The following is a 19,630-nucleotide window of genomic DNA, read 5'->3' as shown; positions in this document are numbered from 1 at the left end:
AGTATCAGGTCTTAGAGTGATGGACTGTGCCATCCCAGTGGCTGCCGCAATGGATTAATCCACTGAGACAGATGCGAATCAGACTGGTGTCTTGTGCACCATGAAAAAAAATGTATAAGTTGCAACTGCCCAATTAAAGATATCTTGGTCGACCAACAGCCTATCGACCAAACAATTGGCCAGTCGACTAAATGGGGTTAGCCCTAGCAGAAACCCTGACCATTTAGTTATTAGAATAGTGCTCAGCTGTTGGAAATCTAAATAAAACAGGAGAGGCACAAGTGCAGCACAATCATGCTGGTCCTGTCTGTAAGCTCTTTGTAGTGATGCTCCATATGGGGAATGGGCTGATTATCATAATGGCCACCCCTCAACACCTCCGTTGAGAGGGTCAATCAGCACATGCTCATTTTCTGCACGGCCGGGAGAGTCCACTCCTCTATTCACCCACACAATCCATCAACAAATGTATTATTCAATGTGAGCTCACAGGGCTGACATCAGTGTTTCCCTCCAGGCCTGTGTGTGTGTGTGTGTGTGTGTGTGTGTGTGTGTGTGTGTGTGTACACACTGATGGCAGGAGTCTCAGATGAGGACTCATCCACACACATGCACAGAGCCCGAGGGCCAGCCTGAGCACAAACACGAAGAGCATAGAACTCCCAACAGATCTCCATTCAGCAGCATGTCCTGTCCAACACGGATGACCCATTGTGATGGTCTAGCTAGCAGCAGCAGTAGCATGTCCTGTCCAGCATGGCTGACCCATTGTGATGGTCTAGTTAGCAGCATGTCCTGTCCAACATGGCTGACCCATTGTGATGGTCTAGCTAGCAGCAGCAGCAGCAGCATGTCCTGTCCAACATGGCTGACCCACTGTGATGGTCTAGCTAGCAGCATGTCCTGTCCAACATGGCTGACCCATTGTGATGGTCTAGCTAGCAGCATGTCCTGTCCAGCATGGCTGACCCATTGTGATGGTCTAGCTAGCAGCAGCATGTCCTGTCCAACATGGCTGACCCATTGTGATGGTCTAGCTAGCAGCAGCAGCATGTCCTGTCCAACATGGCTGACCCATTGTGATGGTCTAGCTAGCAGCAGCAGCAGCATGTCCTGTCCAACATGGCTGACCCATTGTGATGGTCTAGCTAGCAGCAGCAGCATGTCCTGTCCAGCATGGCTGACCCATTGTGATGGTCTAGCTAGCAGCAGTAGCAGCAGCATGTCCTGTCCAACACGGATGACCCATTGTGATGGTCTAGCTAGCAGCAGCAGCAGCATGTCCTGTCCAACATGGCTGACCCATTGTGATGGTCTAGCTAGCAGCAGCAGCAGCAGCATGTCCTGTCCAACATGGCTGACCCATTGTGATGGTCTAGCTAGCAGCAGCAGCAGCAGTAGCATGTCCTGTCCAGCATGGCTGACCCATTGTGATGGTCTAGCTAGCAGCATGTCCTGTCCAACATGGCTGACCCATTGTGATGGTCTAGCTAGCAGCAGCAGCAGCAGCATGTCCTGTCCAGCATGGCTGACCCACTGTGATGGTCTAGCTAGCAGCATGTCCTGTCCAACATGGCTGACCCATTGTGATGGTCTAGCTAGCAGCATGTCCTGTCCAACATGGCTGACCAATTGTGATGGTCTAGCTAGCAGCATGTCATGTCCAGCATGGCTGACCCATTGTTATGGTCTAGCTAGCAGCAGTAGCATGTCCTGTCCAACATGGCTGACCCATTGTGATGGTCTAGCTAGCAGCAGCAGCAGCAGCATGTCCTGTCCAACATGGCTGACCCATTGTGATGGTCTAGCTAGCAGCAGCAGCATGTCCTGTCCAACATGGCTGACCCATTGTGATGGTCTAGCTAGAAGCAGCAGCAGCAGCAGCAGCAGCATGTCCTGTCCAACATGGCTGACCCATTGTGATGGTCTAGCTAGCAGCAGCAGCATGTCCTGTCCAGCATGGCTGACCCATTGTGATGGTCTAGCTAGCAGCAGTAGCAGCAGCATGTCCTGTCCAACACGGATGACCCATTGTGATGGTCTAGCTAGCAGCAGCAGCATGTCCTGTCCAACATGGCTGACCCATTGTGATGGTCTAGCTAGCAGCAGCATGTCCTGTCCAACATGGCTGACCCATTGTGATGGTCTAGCTAGCAGCAGCAGCATGTCCTGTCCAACATGGCTGACCTATTGTGATGGTCTAGCTAGCAGCATGTCCTGTCCAACATGGCTGACCCATTGTGATGGTCTAGCTAGCAGCAGTAGCATGTCCTGTCCAACATGGCTGACCCATTGTGATGGCCTAGCTAGCAGCAGTAGCATGTCCTGTCCAACATGGCTGACCCATTGTGATGGCCTAGCTAGCAGCATTGCATGTCCTGTCCAACATGGCTGACCTATTGTGATGGTCTAGCTAGCAGCATGTCCTGTCCAACATGGCTGACCCATTGTGATGGTCTAGCCAGCAGCAGCAGCATGTCCTGTCCAACATGGCTGACCCATTGTGATGGTCTAGCTAGCAGCATGTCCTGTCCAACATGGCTGACCCATTGTGATGGTCTGGCTAGCAGCAGACAGAGGGTTGAGAGCAAGGTGGAACAACCAAATCCTACTGGGACATAAGTATGGCAGACCTGCCAGGTTTTACGAGTATGGATCAGACAGACACACCAGGCAAATAAGGTCCCTAGTCTGAACCCAGCCACACCTTATATGTTACAGAGAGAGAGTAAATATACATTTTGTTTAATACTATGGTTTTATAATTCCATTACAGCAGGAGGCACGCATGTGTATTTCAGACATAACTAAGGGACCTAGTCCGGTGTATTTGGGGCTACACCCTGGATTTCTAAACTCTGGTATCAGAGTGTGTGTAATACTTGCTATGTCCTCTCTCCCTCCCCTTGGCGTCAGATACTCACTGTGGCGGCTCTTCTTCTCGGGGAGTGGGGGTGGACTCTGGGGGACGTCTGCCGTCTCGCTGGCACAGAACTCAGACACAAACCCATCGCCGGCGTGGCACATGATCATGGGTGAGACGCCAGGCGTGAACAGGGGGAAGGGGGGCACAGGCGGCATGTCCTCCTCCATGAGGTTGTCATACTGGGACGGATGACGCTCGAAGGAGACGCGCCAGGAGGAGCCCGAGTAGGAGCCGTCGGAGAGGCCCGAGCTGGCACCGCTGCGGCGCTTCTTTTCTGGCAGGGCGGGGGGCGGCAATGCGGGAGTCATGCGGGAGTAGAGGGGGGACGTGGAGGAGCCCTGGAGGGACGGCTGGGGGGAGGGGTAGGCAGGGGTGAAGTGGGGTTGGGCCATGGGTGGGCCGGGGCCAGGGCACGGGGAAGGAGAGGAGGACTCGCTGTGGGACTCGGGCAGGGGGCTGAGGCACCCCCCCACCGGCAGGGGAGGCATCTGTTCCAGGCTGGACAGGTCCTGGTGCAGGAAGTCGTAGTCCGGGTCGTAGTGGTCTGTGGTGTCTGGTGGGGGAGAAAAGACAGGGAGGGACAGGTGAGTCACCGGTTAGAGCACTGAAAACAAACCTCACAGTCACTTCGGCATAAAAAGCACTTTTCTCAACAAACCCCACTCTAAACAACAAGAACACAACTAAGACATTGGCGAAAAACAATTTCATTGGAGGGAGAGTTAGGATTTCACGAAAGGTTTTGAGGTGCGAGCACCGTGTGTGAAATAGATCCATGGCACATGTCAGTTGATCACAATGGAGAAGGCACAACACGGCTCGCTCTCCTTCGTCTGAGAAAAGTGCCACCGGATGACTTGGTGCAACGTTGGTATTCCCAACCCTCACTGCTTGTCCCTGGTTCCACAATGTAACAGCCATGGTTTTACAGCTTAAGACTTTTTGAGGCTACGCCTCAATAGCGTCACCTCTCATCGTCTCTGGACGGCTAAAACTAAGCAAATTCTCAGAGGGCATCCACCATATTGCTTTCCCCTCTGCTATCCTATGTTTTCAGACCAGTGCAGATGAAGGAGAGGAGGCCGCTTAAAGACTATTGAGATGCAGCCTCTGTGTCTTGTCTCTTTGCTCACCGGATGGCGGTCACAGCTCGTTAGCCTCGCTCTGTGCTGCTGGAGGCGGCAGGAACAGGAAGCCCCCTGCCTGCATGTGTCGATTTGGTTCACGCATCCGCAGCAGCTTGTTTCCACTAGTGGTCTGTGAGCCACATTAAGACAACCTGTGGTGACCCTGTGGCGACCAAGGTGCACACACACCTTATCAAGAGACAGCCCTCTCATGCTGGGCTCATGGTGGCTCCTCTCTAACCATCTGTGAAGTCAGTGCTGAAACACATACTGTAACTTTTGTGTGTTTGTTGTTTCGTGTGTGGGTTTCGTGTGTGTGTGTCAGGTTCTCACCCAGGGTCTCACAGCTGGTGTTGCGTGAGCACTGTCCACTGTCCACGGTCCAGGACAGCTGCTCGTCCGACTTGCTCAGCTTGCCCATGCTGTTGCAGGGCGACAGGCGCGGCGACTCCCCTCCGTACGAATGGCTGCCCCCTGAGAGGCGCCGCTGCAACGCGTCCACCTCGTACTCCTGCCGACCAGAGAGCGGGACCAGACCCGTTATTAGCCACGGCGTTTGTCAACACGTTTGTCAGAGCATTTGATGAAAAGACACAATGGCACAAAAAAAGAAGTTAACAGTGCAACAAAGCTACTCTACCTGTTTGTGGAGGCTGGTGCCCATGGGAAGACCGGAGCCACTGGTGGCGTGGCTCATGGGGGCCACCACTGCCACCCGAGTGGGGGAGGGCGCCGACTGGCGCTTCTTTGGAGGAAGAGCTGGAGGACTGGAGGGGGAGGAGAAGGGGGCATCATTTCAATATGAGGCAGTGTGCAGCGTTCCCCACTGTCCAGTATCCAAAAGCCAAGCACGCAGCTCGAACCACAGTACAGTGACTGATCCACTTCTTCTGTGTGTATGTACTGCATGTATGGTGAAGGGAGGTGGGGAAAAGACTGACACAATGGAAAAGTGTGTAGTGCACGTGTCCCTGCCTGGCTGCTTTTTCCCTCCGCAAACAGATAGCGGTGGAGAGAGCAGCAGCTACTGAACTGTTTCCACACCGCAGTGCACACAGATGGCCCAATGACAAGAGGGCATGTGGAGAATGCAGGCAGGCAGCTGTGGTGGTGAGGAGGTGGAAAAGGAGGAGGATATCCTCTCTGCCAGTAAGGCAAGGGTCAATGACAGCCCCCAGGAAATAGGACAAAAATAAATTATGACACAAAAAAAATAAAAATGTAATCTGCAGTGTGGCGCTGCGCAAGACACAGAGACTGGTGCAGAGCACCTTCTGCTGGCAAGGTGAAATTCAGAGAGTTAGTGTTTGTATGATCGGAGCACAAGGAAAGGGGGATGCCTAGTCAGTTGTACAACAAAGCATTCAACTGAAATGCGTCTTCCGCATTTAACCCAACCCCAAATTTATAAGCGTCTGGATGTGCTGCTGTGTGTGTTGGGCTCTAGAATCTAATGTGGCCCTTTCCATCCGTTGTCGTCTCTCTCTGGCTGTGAGCTCACCAGCCTCTGCCGAGCCCAGTTTCTCAGAAAAGACATTTGCCTCAGAGACAGTGTAGCACAAGCGGAAGTTTAATTTCTGACACCTCTTTTTACTACACCCTTCAAAGACCATAATGCCTTCTAAAGAATTAAGACTATTTATAGCCCACAGTTACCCAGCTACCACTCTTGCCTTCTTGTAAAGAGATGAGCGACAAGCACGTTGGCCTGTAATCAAAGCGCATTCAACGTTATGAGCGGTAAACAGTGCCTTCAGAAAGTATTCACACCCCTTGACTTTTTCCACATTTTGTTGTGTTACAGACTGAATTTAAAATTGATTAAATTGAGATTTTGTGTCACTGATCTACACACAATACCCTATAATGTAAAAGTGGAATTATGTTTTTAGATTTTTTTACAAATAAAAAATGAAAAGCTGAAATATCTTGAGTCAATAAGTATTCAACCCCTTTGTTATGGGCAAGCCTAAATTACTTTAGGATTAAAAATGTGCCTAACAAGTCACATAATAAGTTGCATGGACTAATTGTGTGCAATAATGGTGTTTAATATGATTTTTGTTATGACTACACCAAATATATACCCCCCCCACACAATTATCTGGAAAGTCCCTCAGTCAAACAGTGAATTTCAAAAACAGGTTCAACCACAAAGACCAGGGTTGTTTTCAAATGCCTCACAAATTAGGGTACTTATTGGATGATAAAAAAAGAAGAAAAGAAGCAGACATTAAGTATCCTTTTGAGCATGGTAAAGTTATTATTTACACTTTTGGATGGTGTATCAATAGACCCAGTCATTACAAAGATACAGGCTTCCTTCCTAATTCAGTTGCTGGAGAGGAAGGAAACCGCCCAGGGATTTCACCATGAGGCCAATGGTGATTTTAAAACAGTTACAAAGTTTAATGGCTGTGACAGGAGAAAACTGAGGATGGATCAAGAACATTGTAGTTACTCCACAACACTAACCTAAATGACAGAGTGAAAAGAAGAAAGCCTGTACAGAATAAATATATTCCAAAACATGCAACCTGTTTGCAATAAGGAACTAAAGTAATACTGGACAAGCATTATGTTTGGGGCAAATCCAACACATCGCTGAATACCACTCTACATATTTTCAAACGTGGCGGTGGCTGCATCATGTTATGGGTATGCTTGTCATCGGCAAGAACTAGGGAGTTCTATTTGATAAAAAGAAAAGGCATAGAGCTAAGCACAGGCTAGGTCCTGAAGGAAAACCTGGTTCAGTCTGCTTTCCAACAGACACTGGGAGACAAATCCACCTTTCAGCAGGACAATAACCTAAAACACAAGGCTAACATCAAGGCGGTGACCCGATCCTGTAGGTTCATGCTCTACAACATTCGCAGAGTACAACCCTGCCTTACACAGGAAGCGGCGCAGGTCCTAATCCAGGCCCTTGTCATCTCCCGTCTGGATTACTGCAACTCGCTGCTGGCGGGGCTCCCTGCCTGTGCCATTAAATCCCTACAACTCATCCAGAACGCCGCAGCCCGTCTAGTGTTCAACCCTTTCCAAGTTCTCCCACGTCACCCCGCTCCTCCGCACACTCCACTGGCTTCCAGTTGAAGCTCGCATCTGCTACAAGACCATGGTGCTTGCCTACGGAGCTGTGAGGGGAATGGCACCTCCGTACCTTCAGGCTCTGATCAGTCCCTACACCCAAAGAAGGGCACTGCATTCATCCACCTCTGGCCTGCTCGCCTCCCTACCTCTGCGGAAGTACAGTTCCCTCTCAGCCCAGTCAAAACTGTTCGCTGCTCTGGCACCCCAATGGTGGAACAAGCTCCCTCACGACGCCAGGACAGCGGAGTCAATCACCACCTTCCAGAGACACCTGAAACCCCACCTCTTTAAGGAATACCTGGGATAGGATTAAGTAATCCTTCTAACCCCCCCCCCCCAAAAAAAAATATATAGATGTACTATTGTAAAGTGGTTGTTCCACTGGATATCATAAGGTGAATGCACCAATTTGTAAGTCGCTCTGGATAAGAGCGTCTGCTAAATGACGTAAATGTAAATGTATAGACTGGAGTTACTTATTAAGATGACATTGAATGTTCTCTGACTGACCTAGTTACAATTAACTTAAATCGGCTTGAACATTTACATTTTTTATTTAACTAAGTCAGTTAAGAACAAATTCATATTAACAATGACGGCCTACTCCGGCCAAACCCGGACGACACCGGGCCAAATTGTGCGCCGCCCTATGGGACTCCCAATCATGGCCAGATGTGATATAGCCTGGATTCGAACCGGGGACTGTATTGATGCCTCTTGCACTGAGAAGCAGTGCCTTAGACCGCTGCTCCACTCGGGAGCCCATTTATGGCAAGACTAGAAAATGGCTGTCTAACAATGATCAACAACCAACTACACAGAGCTTGAAGAATTTAAAAAATAAAATAAATGGACAAATATTGTACAATCCAGGTTTGCGAACCTCAGAGCAGTTCTCTCCAACCCGGTTCCTAGAGAGCTATCGTCCTGTTGGTTTTCACTCCAACCTAATCTAGCACACCTGACTAATAATTAGCTGATTGATAAGCTGAACCAGGTCAGTTACAACTGGGGTCGGAGTGAAAACCTACAGGAAGGTAGCTCTCCAGGAACAGGGTTGAAGACCCCTGTCTTCGAGACTTACCCCAAAAAGATTTGCAGCTGTAATTGCTGCCTAAAGGGAATCCAACATCACTCTGAGGGTTGAATACTTATCTAAATATATTAGTGTTTTATTTTACATTAAAAAAAGTTTGCATTTTTCTTCATCTTTGACAGAGTATTTTGTGTAGATCGTTGACCAAAAATAACAAACCAATTTTAAATCCCACTTTGTAACAAAACAACATTTGGAAAAAGTCAAGGGGTGTGAATACTTCCTGAAGGCACTGAACATTCTTTTGTGATGTTGGCGGAGGCTACAAGAGAGCTGTGTGCTCAGCTCTCTGCAGGCCTAACGAGTATACAGATGGGGACTTGAGTCAGTGGCTAAACAGTGAATTGTGACGTGGCTAGAACTCTGCATTTACTTCAGTTCAGACTTGACTCTGACTTGTGCTGTGACATCAAATGTTCTGAGAGTTATCAATGACTGAATGAAAAGGTAGTTATTATCACAAACTGATCTTAGGAAGGGTTAAACCCCCCCATACACAAATTTCCTTGGTGGCAAAGGTCTGGATGAATAGTAATTTATCGGCGTAGTAACGACCCCCACCTCTCGACCCGTGTAACCTCATGCTGATGCACCACCCAATTTCGAAATTGCACCTTATGCATTCTATTACAACTTTCAAGAGTAAGTTGTAAGGCCAACCGAGTTCCTAAAAATACAAAATAAAGGGCTTTCAACTTACTTCCCCCCACCGACCCAGGCGCACCCCACAGTTTGGGATCCACCGAACTACTGTTTGTTAGAGCTATGAAAGGGACACCATCTCTGAGCTCTTACTGGTGTTCAGCCATCTTTACACCAGGGAGAGGGGGTTTCGGAGGGGCCACCTCCTCTGCTTCTTCCTCAGTGGGTTCAGTCAGGACTTCCGTAGATTGGGTTGTGGCTGAACTCTTGTCCAGACTCTCCTTCTCTTTGGCAGGTGGCTCTGCAGCGCTGTGGGTATACGAGTTGTATACAGGTGTTGTTTACGTTGTGTACAATTTCCTTACAGTGTAAGACGTGTTCAGTACGGGTTAAAGTGGAGGAGTGTGATTGATATCCTCTGTGGCTCACTCACCTCTCGGTCAGGGCGGCTGGTGGCACTGGTTTGACAGGAGACGTAGGGGAGGGATGCTCCTGTTTCTCTATGGTCAGTTTCACCAGCTCCTGTGGACAATCACCGTGTGCAGTTATTAAACGCGAGCCAACTTCAACCCCTTTCAACATCTCTTCCCCAAAGAGTAACAAGTACTCGACTAGCTACGGTTTCCCCAAAAAACATAACATGCATTAATTGTTACAAATCATTTGTGACGTCTCATATTTCATGTTCGTTTGTTTTTTGGTATGCCAACTTTACCTTAACACCGTCGAGCACTGCCTTGATCACAGTGGTGACGGTAACGATGGTTTCTTTATCTTCCAGGTTGACCCCCTCCAGCATGACTTGGTCGGACCAGCGAATGAGATTGCCCAGGCTCTGGTACACACGGTTAAGACAAGATGACACCGCTGAACTGGGAACAACCAAGAGGAAAGATTAGGATAACAGACGTACAAAAACTGATTCTGTATTAGGCTTTGAATGTTTCTTATGATTGCAACCCTATAAAACAAATAAATCGTAAACCTTAAATGAGATTTGGCTGCACCTCGTCTCATGTCAATTGAAGCGTTGTCTTAAAACACACAATGGGCGAGTGCCAGATATACATCCTCGTGGGCCAGACTCACCTGTGCTGGATCCTTGGTTCCACTTGGACTAAAGGCAGGATGGCCTCCAGGACCTTACTGGCAGACCCTGGTAACATCTCCAGCACCTTCTTGTCCACCACCATCTTGTCAATGATGGTCTTGAAGTAACGCAAGGCACTGACCACGTCTTTCTCATGCTCCTCTAACCGACTCAGACCCTGCAAAAGGAAGCCAACGCGAGAGCAATCGTGAACATGGTGGTGCATCTTGGTTATGTGATTATTGCACAATGTGAGGCTTTATCACTCTGCAGTCACAGTCTCATTCTCTGGTGTCTTGTAGGATATAAATGAACTAATTGCACTTATGATATGGACGGAGCAAAAGCTTGAGGCCTATGTAGAGGGAGAAACAGACATTTAACAAACCTTGTTAGCAGGTTTCTCCGCAGTCTTGACGCTATGTTCTAAAGGTGGCTTACTGACTTTCTTTGAGGGCGTCCTTTTGATTTTGGGAGAGTGGAACTTGTCCATAAGCTTCATGGTGAAGGAAGACAAATGGGAGCGTTGGGAGTCTGAGGAGGAGAGGGAAAGCGAGAGGTGGAATTAAGAGAATAACCTAACTTCCATTATCTAGAGAGAGCGTGAATTGAGAGAACCCTTGTTAGAAATTCACTTTCGGATACATCACACATACGGAAGTTTCATCTAAATGTTACATGATTTCAGACTTACAATTGCTCAGATATAAGAAATAAGCTAGTAAAAATGTGTTGTCAGAGTGAGATAATAGAAAACTCATGAACACTAATTAGTTTAAACCGCATTATACTAATGAGAGCATTGTAGATCGGTCTTCATTTCAAAAACCATGTACTGCTCTTCAATTGTATGAAAAGAATGGTTACCCACAAAACCTGAAATGAATTTTAGGCTGAATTGACCGTTTTTCCAAGTTAACTGCATCAAAAGGCCCAAATGAACTCCTTTAGCAACTTGTACAGACACAGGCGCTGGGACACTAGGCAGGTTTCCATTGACCCAGGTTTATTCAACAAAAGCAATATTGCAACAACATTGCGACATGGGTAAAGTCGCAATGGTAAACAGCAACTTCAGGAGAAATGTTCTGTTCAACAGGGGTGCATTTTTCTTTTGTCGAACTTTCTATTTCAGATCCTTCAAAGCAGCCACTCTTTGCCTTGATGACAGCGTTGCACACTCTTGACATTCTCTCAACCAGCTTCACCTGGAATGCTTTTCCAAAAGTCTTGGAGTTCCCACATATGCTGAGCACTTGTTGGCTGCTTTTCCTTCACTCTGCGGTCCAACTCATCCCAAACCATCTCATTTGAGTTGAGGTCTGGTGATTGTGGTGGCCAGTTCATCTGATGCAGCACTCCATCACTCTCCTTCTTGGTCAAATAACCCATACACAGCCTGGAGTTGTGTTGGGTAATTGTCCTGTTTAAAAACAAAATTATAGTCTCACTAAGCGCAAACAAGATGGGATGGCGTATGGCTGCAGAATGATGTGGTAGCCATGCTGGTTAAGTGTGCATTGAATTCTAAATAAAATACTGACAGTGTCACTAGCAAAGCACCCCCATACATCCTCCTCCATGCTTCACAGTGGGAACCACACATGCAGAGATGTTTGAGAGAATTCCAAGAGCGTGCAAAGCAGGCTACTTTGAAGAATTTCAAATAAAATGCATTTTGATTTGTTTAACACTTTTTGGGTTACTACATGATTCCATAGGTGTTATTTCATAGCTTTGATGTCTTCACTATTATTCTATAATGTAGAAAATAGTAAAATAAAGAAAAACCCTTGAATTATTAGGTGTCCAAACTTTTGACTGGCACTGTAAGTATTGCTCCGTTCACCTTTGCCTCGATCCTGACTAGTCTCCCAGTCCCTGCACCCATAACCCACAGCATGATGCTACCACCACCATGCTTCACCGTAGGGATGGTGACAGGTTTCCTCCAGATGTGACGCTTGGCATTCAGGCCAAAGAGTTCAATCTTGGTTTCATCAGACCAGAGAATCTTGTTTCTCATGGTCTGAGAGTTCTTTGGGTGCCGGCTGGCATGTGCCTTTTACTGGGGAGTGGCTTACATCTGGCCACTGTACCATAAAAGGTGGAGTGCTGCAGAGATGTTGTCCTTCTGGAAAGTTCTCCCATCTCCACAGAGGAACTCTAGAGCTCTGTCAGAGTGACCATTGGGTTCTTGGTCACCTCCCTGACCAAGGCCCTTCTCCCCGGATTGTTCAGTTTGGCCAGGCGACCAGCTCTTGGTGGTTCCAAACTTCTTCCATTTAAGAATGATGGAACCACTGTGTTCTTGGAGACCTTCAATGCTGCAGCAGCAATGTTTTGGTACCCTTCCCCAGATCTGTACCTCGACACAATCCTGTCTCGGAGCTCTACGGACAATTCCTTCCACCTCATGGCTTGGTATTTTCTCTGACATGCACTGTTAACTGTGGGACCTTATATAGACAGGTGTGTGCCTTTCCAAACCATGTTCAGTCAATTGAATTTACCACAGGTGGACTCCAATCAAGTTATAGAAAGATAAAGGATGATCAATGGAAACAGGATGCACCTGAGCTCAATTTCGAGTCTCATAGCAAAGGATCTGAATACTTATTTAAATAAGGTATTTCAGTGTTTTTTGTTAATTTCTAAAAACCTGTCTTTGCTTTGTCATTATGGGGTTTTTATTGTGTGTAGATTGCTGACAATTTTTTTTTATTGAATACATTTTCAAAAAAGGTTGTAATCTAACAAAATGTAGAAAAAGTCATTTACATTTTAGTTATTTAGCAGATGCTCTTATCCAGAGCGACTTACAGTAGTGAATGCATACATTTATTCTTTTTTTCCCCGTACTGGTCCCCCGTGGGAATCGAACCCACAACCCTGGCGTTGCAAACACCATGCTCTACCAACTGAGCCACACGGGACCATTCAACACATTAATATTTCAAAAACTTTTTGATTTAGCTTATTTTTAGACATTGACTGTAACAATATACTCTTCAAACATGTCACATTTCCAGAATAGGCTCTCTGGTAGCTTTGATAATATTTCCCTTTAGAACCAGACTATTTAAAACAGAAGTAAAATCTTGTTTGACTACAGACTAAATTGAACAGGGGGACCTAAGTTTCAAGTTAACGTCACATGCACACGTACAGTGAAATGCCTTTCTTGCAAGCTCTAACCAACAATGCAGTAATCAATAACCATGTAATACTAAAAATAACAAGGTAGAACAAAAACACACGAGATATAAAAAGCAGAATACGATAACGTAAGTAAGCATACTATATACAGGGTCAGTTCCAGTACCATATCTACAATGTGCAGGGATACTGGATCGATAGAGGTAGATATGTATAGGGGTAAGGTAACTAGGCATCAGCATATATGATAAACAGAGTAGCAGAAGCACATATGATGATTGTATGCGAGTGTGTGTGTATATAGAGTTAGTATAAAATGTACGTGAATATTATGCGTGTGTGATCAAATGGTGGAGTGAGTGTATGTGTGTTGGAGTATCAGTGTGCATAGTGTGTAGGGCCCTGTGAGTATAGACAGAAATATGAATAAAATACAAAGGTCAACTCTGATAGTCCGTGCAGCCATTTAGTTAGCTATTTAGTTAGCTATTTAGCAGTCTTATGGCATGGGGATAGAAGCTGTTTAGACTTGATGCACCGGTAACAGCTTAACGTGCGGAAGCAGAGAGAACAGTCTATGGCTTGGGTGGTTGGAGTCTAACTATTTTCCGGGCCTTCCTTTAACACCGCCTGACATAGAGGTCCTGGATGGCAGGGAGCTCGGCCTCAGTAATGTACTGGGATGTCCGCACCACCCTCTGTAGTGCCATTCGATAAAGGGCGGTGCTATTGCAATACCAAGCAGTGATGCAGCCAGTCAAGATGCTCTCAACGGTACAGCTGATGCGCCTTCACGACTGTATCCGTGTGTGTGGAACATTTTAAGTTCTTAGTGATTTGAATTTCTTGCAAGCTCTAACCCCAACAATGCAGTAATCAATAACAATGTAATACTAAAAATAACAAGGTAGAACAAAAACACACGAGATATAAACAGAAGAACAAAGCCGAGTAACTTGAAGCAGCCCCATCAAACTTGAAGCAGCCCCATCAAAGTGGATTGGGGTGTGCTCGCCCCCCCCCACCCATTTCCTGTAGTCCAAAATCAGTTCCTTGGTCTTAGTTACGTTGAGGTTGTTGTTCCAGCCCCACAGTGCCAGGTCACTGACCTCCGCCCTGTAGGCTGTCTCATTGTCACAGGTGATCAGGCCAACCACCATTGTGTCGTCAGCAAACTTGATGATGGTGTTGGGGTCGTGCATGGCCACGCAGTCGTTGGTGAACAGGGAGTACAGGAGGTGACTAAGCACACACCCCTGTGGGGCCCCCGTGTTGAGGGTCAGCGTGGCGGAGGTGATGTTGCCTACCCTCACCACCTGGGGTTGGCCCGTCAGGAAGTCCAGGATCCAGTTGCAGAGGGAGGTGTTCAGTCCCAGGGTCCAAAGCTTGGTGATGCGCTTGGAGGGGACAATGGTGTTGAACGCTGAGCTGTCTGTAGTCAATGAACAACATACTCACATAGATATTCCCCTTATCTAGGTAGGTGAGGGCAGTGTGAAATGCAATTGAGATGGTGTCATCCATGGTTCTGTTGGGGGGAATGCAAATTGAAGTGTCTGGGATGATAGAGTTGCTGTCTGCCATAACCAGCCTCTCAAAGCACTTCATGATTACAGATGTGAGTGCTACAGGGCGGTAGTCATTGGAGCATGAAGCCTTAGAATTATTGGGAACAGGAATGACGGTGGCGATCTTAAACCATGTGGGGATTACAGACTGGGACAAGGAGAGGTTGATTGTCACTGGGTGTGTTGTCTCCGGCTAATTTCATAGACACTTGTCACATTGCAATATAAAAACTAGGCATATGCATTTTATGATTCCCTTTCCCTGTGCAGTGCTTCCCAATGTGCGGTGGTTTCCACTAAAGCTCTATTAGTTCCACCTCAGTGCAGACCTGAGGGCAGATCGTGTGGAGAGCTGCACACCACACACCGCAACAGTCTGCCCCTGGAGACGCCCATGGCAACAGCTTGTCTGCTCAATACAGTCTTGTCTGAGCAGCAGTGGCCTTACATACACCGGGGTCCGGACACGTGTCCAATGGTAGCCAGGCATCATGCGTTAAGGACGACACATAGTGAACCTTGCAAATGGACACTGGGACACCAAAACAAATCAATGAAATACATTGGTGTCATGATTTCTGAATCTAGCACTGCATTCAGTGTTAAAGAGTATTCATCCTCAGTATTCAGGACACAAGAGTGGGTGTGAATAAAGGCTACTCCCAGTCCCACTAAAATAACTTTACTAGTGCTGAGTGATTTCAGTTTTTAAATAACTAATTGACCACATCGGTTCAATTAGTATATTTGAATTCCATTTAGTTCGGCGGATTTTCTGTCCGTCAACAAGCTGTTTGTGCCATTTCTCTAGAGAGATCTCTTCTGGGACATGTTGTCCAACTCATAATAGTTAAGAGCAGAAAACGTGATAATTAACTACAATGACCAGAATCCATTGTGCCTACAGCTGCCTGTTCTCATTGGTTCTTGCCGGGCAAGCCTGTAGGGCCGGTAGACATGGAGAGGAAGGGTGATAGACATGAAAAGGTATTTTTATTTAACTAGGCAAGTCCATTAAGAACAATCTTATTTACAAAGATGGCCTACCAAGGGGCAAAAAGGCCTCCTGTGGGGACAGGGGCTGGGATTCAAAATAAAAATGTAGGACAAAACACACATCACGACAAGAGCGACACCACAATACTTTATAAAGAGAGACCTAAGACAACACAACAGCAACACAACATGGTAGAGAACGGTTTCTAAGGTATACCTGACAATACAAATAATCGATCGATGGTTGTTATTTAGAAGTCTTAAAAAGGTATGCCTTATCTACTTTGAAGAACAGCTAGGCTAGCCTACTAGCCTTGAAGGATGACTCTTTGGGGAGCACAGAGATGGATGGCTGGCTGGCTTCTGCTGCCCGAGCAGAGTCGTTTGTTCTTTAGACCAATCGATTGGTCTAAATTCTAAAACATGTATTTTTCCATATATAGACACAGATGTGTTTTAATAAAATCAACTATGTACATTGAGCTTGTCTGACGCCTGAAGCGCACTGTTTGATGAAATAAGACACAAATGCCTCAAGAGGGAGCTAGAGATCAAGATATCCAGAAGACAAAAACCTTAACCTGATCCGACCATCCTCCTACCACTCTTGCTGGCTTTGCAGATTCTGCCATTACTCTCCCGAAGTTGCCGGTAATAGGCTACGTGAGGAGTCAGCAACCTTTCTCATGTGGAATGCTATATTATCTTACCATTTCTACCAATCTGCGTGCGAGTTATGGTTGTCATATGCACATTTTCATGGAACAGTTTCAATTAATTTATAATATTGTCTTCGTATCTCAAAATCATTGTCATGTGGTTAATCAAAATTCGATCCAAATCTAAATGAAAATGATACAAACATAAAAAGTAACTTCTACTGCCATTGTCAACTAGGGCCTATGTAAAACACCAACAAGAAGCCAACAAATAAAAACATTTCAGCCTGCAGGTAGAAAATATCCTGATAAAAAGGGATAGCGAAAGGGAGAGAACTGGAAAGATTTTTCAAATACATGGAGGAACTATGGTTATGCTAAAAAGGATTTAAAAACATACTTTGTTTGCTTGCCGTTTGAGGTGAAGAAACGACTACTTTGAGAAGCTCCACAGCTCATTAGTGGTGGCGCGTTTAAGCCCATCAGAAGTGGACACATTTAGATGCCTACATTTGCACGCAGGCTAGTTGGCCTATAGGCCTACTTCTACAGTGCATTCGGAAAGTATTCAGACCTTGACTTTTTCCACATTTTGTTACGTTAAAGCCTTATTTTAATTTGGTTAAATAAATTTTAAAAAATCTGCAATCTACACAGAATACCCTATAATGACAAAGTGAAAACAGGTTAAGAAATGTAAAAAAATGTAATAAAAATAAAAACAGAAATACCTTATTTACATAAGTATTCAGACCCTTTGCTCCCAGGGACTCGGAGACTAGCCAGGATCGAGGAAATGATTAACAGAGCAAAGTACAGAAAGATCCTTGATGAAAACCTGCTCCATAGTGCTCAGGACCTCAGACTGGGGCGAAGGTTCACCTTCCAACAGGACAACGATCCTAAGCACACAGCCAACAATGCAGGAGTGGCTTCAGGACCAGTCTCTCAATGTACTTGAGTGGCCCAGCCACAGCCCGGACTTGAACCCGATCTAACGTCTCTGGAGAGACAAAATAAACTGAAAGATTATGCTTTGCAATCTATTTATCAAAAATCAACAGAAATGCAATTCCATAGTGCATGGAAAAAAAGCACACCCCTAGCTTCAATAGCTGGTGTTGCCCCCTTAGGCTACATTAAGTTATTTCAGCCATTCTTGTAACTGTCTATCAATCTCTTATATCAACTGGGAGGACTTTCCCCCCCCACTCTTCTTTACAGTATGGCTTCAACGGTGTCATGTCCGAGGGATTTCTTGCATGTACGGCCCACTTCAATTCCCCCCACAGCATTGACAGGATTGAGATATTGGCTTTGACTCTGCCATTCCATAACCCTCCATTTCTTCTTTTCGAGCCATTCTGTTGTGGCTTTGCTTGTGTGTTTTGGATCATTGTCCTGCTGCAAGATACATGTTCTGTTCAGCTTTTTGACAGATGGCCTTACATTTTCCTCAAAAATTCTCTGGTGCAATATGGAATTCATGGTTGACTAAATGATTGCAAGTTGGTCAGGCCCTCAGGCAGCAAAGCAGCCCCAAACCATAATGCCACCGCCTCCATGCTTTACGGTTGGTATGAGGTTTTTCTGTTCAAAGGTAGTGTTTCATTCTCGCCAAAATGGCATCTAGCATTGCGGCCAAACAACTCCACCTTTGACTCATCTTCCCAGAGCATATTGTTCCAGTAGTTTTGGTTTTTTAGCCAGGTGTTGTCTGGCAAACGTCAGTCTTCTCTTGATATTATTTTCTGAGAGCAGAGGCTTCCCGACCTACCATGTAGGCCAAGCTTGTGCCGTCTCTGACAGTTGACTCATGCACTTCGATATTGATTGTGGTAAGAGAGGCCTGTAGATCTCTTGATGTTAGCCTGGGGTTCTTAGAGACTTCTACAAAGGGTTTACAAAGGGTCAGAAACTTCCGGTAATTTTCCAGAACTTTTCCGGAAATTTTCAATGAGAAGTTAAGCCTTGGAATTTGGGGAATTTTGCTTAAATTCATCAATAAAAGTTTGAACCTTTTTTGTGGGATACACATAAGGCAATTCTGTGGCAACTATCCCCAATTCAATGGAATTACAACACTTAACTATTTATCTGTACATGAAATTGTATTTTGTTTACTAATTTACTAGAAAATGCCACGGGCACTATCTGATGTGTGGAGACATTTCACTGCAGCTAATGTAGAAGGAAAAGCTGTGTACATTTGCAAATACTGTGCCAGTCATATGTGAAGAATGAAAACAAGATGCAGAATCATCTGGCCAAGTGCATAAAGTTCCCTCAGAACAAGCAACCTCTGACAAAAGTCCCTCTACTCCTATTCGAGGTGAAAATGATGAATCAGACACCTTATCGATAGCAACAGCTCATGGTCCTCCTGGAATCAGAAGTTTGTGACTCAATAGAGGCACGTAGTCAGAGAAATGCTGATGAATTTCTTGCTCGAGCTGTGTATGCAACTGGTTCACCTCTGATGCTCACAGGCAATGTGTAATGGAAGAGATTTCTGAATGTTCTTCGCCCAGCATACACCCCTCCAACCAGACATGCTTTATCTACTTGTTTGCTGGATGCAGAGTTCAACAGAGTTCAAGTGAAGGTCAAGCAAATCATAGAGAAAGCAGACTGTATTGCAATAATCTCTGATGGGTGGTTGAAAGTTCATGGGCAAGGAATAATTAACTACATCATCTCCACCCCTCATCCAGTATTCTACAAGAGCATGGACACAAGGGACAACAGACACACCGGTCTCTACATTGCAGATGAGCTGAAGGCTGTCATTAATGACCTTGGACCACAGAAGGTATTTGCACTGGTGACAGTGCTGCGAACATGAAGGCTGCTTGGTCTAAAGTGGAGGAATCCTACCCTCACATCACACCCATTGGCTGTGCTGCTCATGCATTGAATCTGCTCCTCAAAGACATCATGGCACTGAAAACAATGGATACACTATACAAGAGAGCCAAGGAAATGGTCAGGTATGTACATGGTCATCAAGTTGTAGAAGCAATCTACCTCACCAAGCAAAGTGAGAAGAATAAAAGCACCACAATGAAGCTGCCCAGCAACACCCGTTGGGGTGGTGTTGTCATCATGTTTGACAGTCTCCTGGAGGGGAAGGAGTCTCTCCAAGAAATGGCCATATCACAGTCTGCCGATATAGACAGCCCCATCAAGAGGATCCTCCCGGATGATGTATTTTGGGAGAGAGTGGTAAGCAGCCTGAAACCTATTGCAGTAGCCATTGCACAGATTGAGG

General features: G+C 46.0%; 1 protein-coding gene across 5 annotated transcripts in view; it reads right to left on the bottom strand.

The window, feature by feature from the left end:
• Positions 1 to 19,630, bottom strand: part of LOC115199785 (rap guanine nucleotide exchange factor 1) — a 58,101-nt gene that overhangs the window by 18,938 nt on the left and 19,533 nt on the right. For all 5 annotated transcript variants that reach the window (XM_029762213.1, XM_029762214.1, XM_029762215.1 and 2 more), the window contains exons 2-9: positions 10,366 to 10,511; positions 9,977 to 10,155; positions 9,603 to 9,759; positions 9,321 to 9,409; positions 9,041 to 9,196; positions 4,694 to 4,820; positions 4,387 to 4,564; positions 2,925 to 3,479 (exon numbers count right to left, since the gene is read on the bottom strand). In XM_029762213.1, coding sequence (XP_029618073.1) covers positions 2,925 to 3,479; positions 4,387 to 4,564; positions 4,694 to 4,820; positions 9,041 to 9,196; positions 9,321 to 9,409; positions 9,603 to 9,759; positions 9,977 to 10,155; positions 10,366 to 10,511 — 1,587 coding nt within the window. The remainder of the gene's footprint in view (positions 1 to 2,924; positions 3,480 to 4,386; positions 4,565 to 4,693; positions 4,821 to 9,040; positions 9,197 to 9,320; positions 9,410 to 9,602; positions 9,760 to 9,976; positions 10,156 to 10,365; positions 10,512 to 19,630) is intronic.

The sequence above is a fragment of the Salmo trutta genome, chromosome 9 (assembly GCF_901001165.1).
Source record: "Salmo trutta chromosome 9, fSalTru1.1, whole genome shotgun sequence".
Classification (NCBI taxonomy): Eukaryota; Metazoa; Chordata; class Actinopteri; order Salmoniformes; family Salmonidae; genus Salmo; species Salmo trutta.
This window is presented reverse-complemented; position numbering and strand designations above follow the sequence as displayed.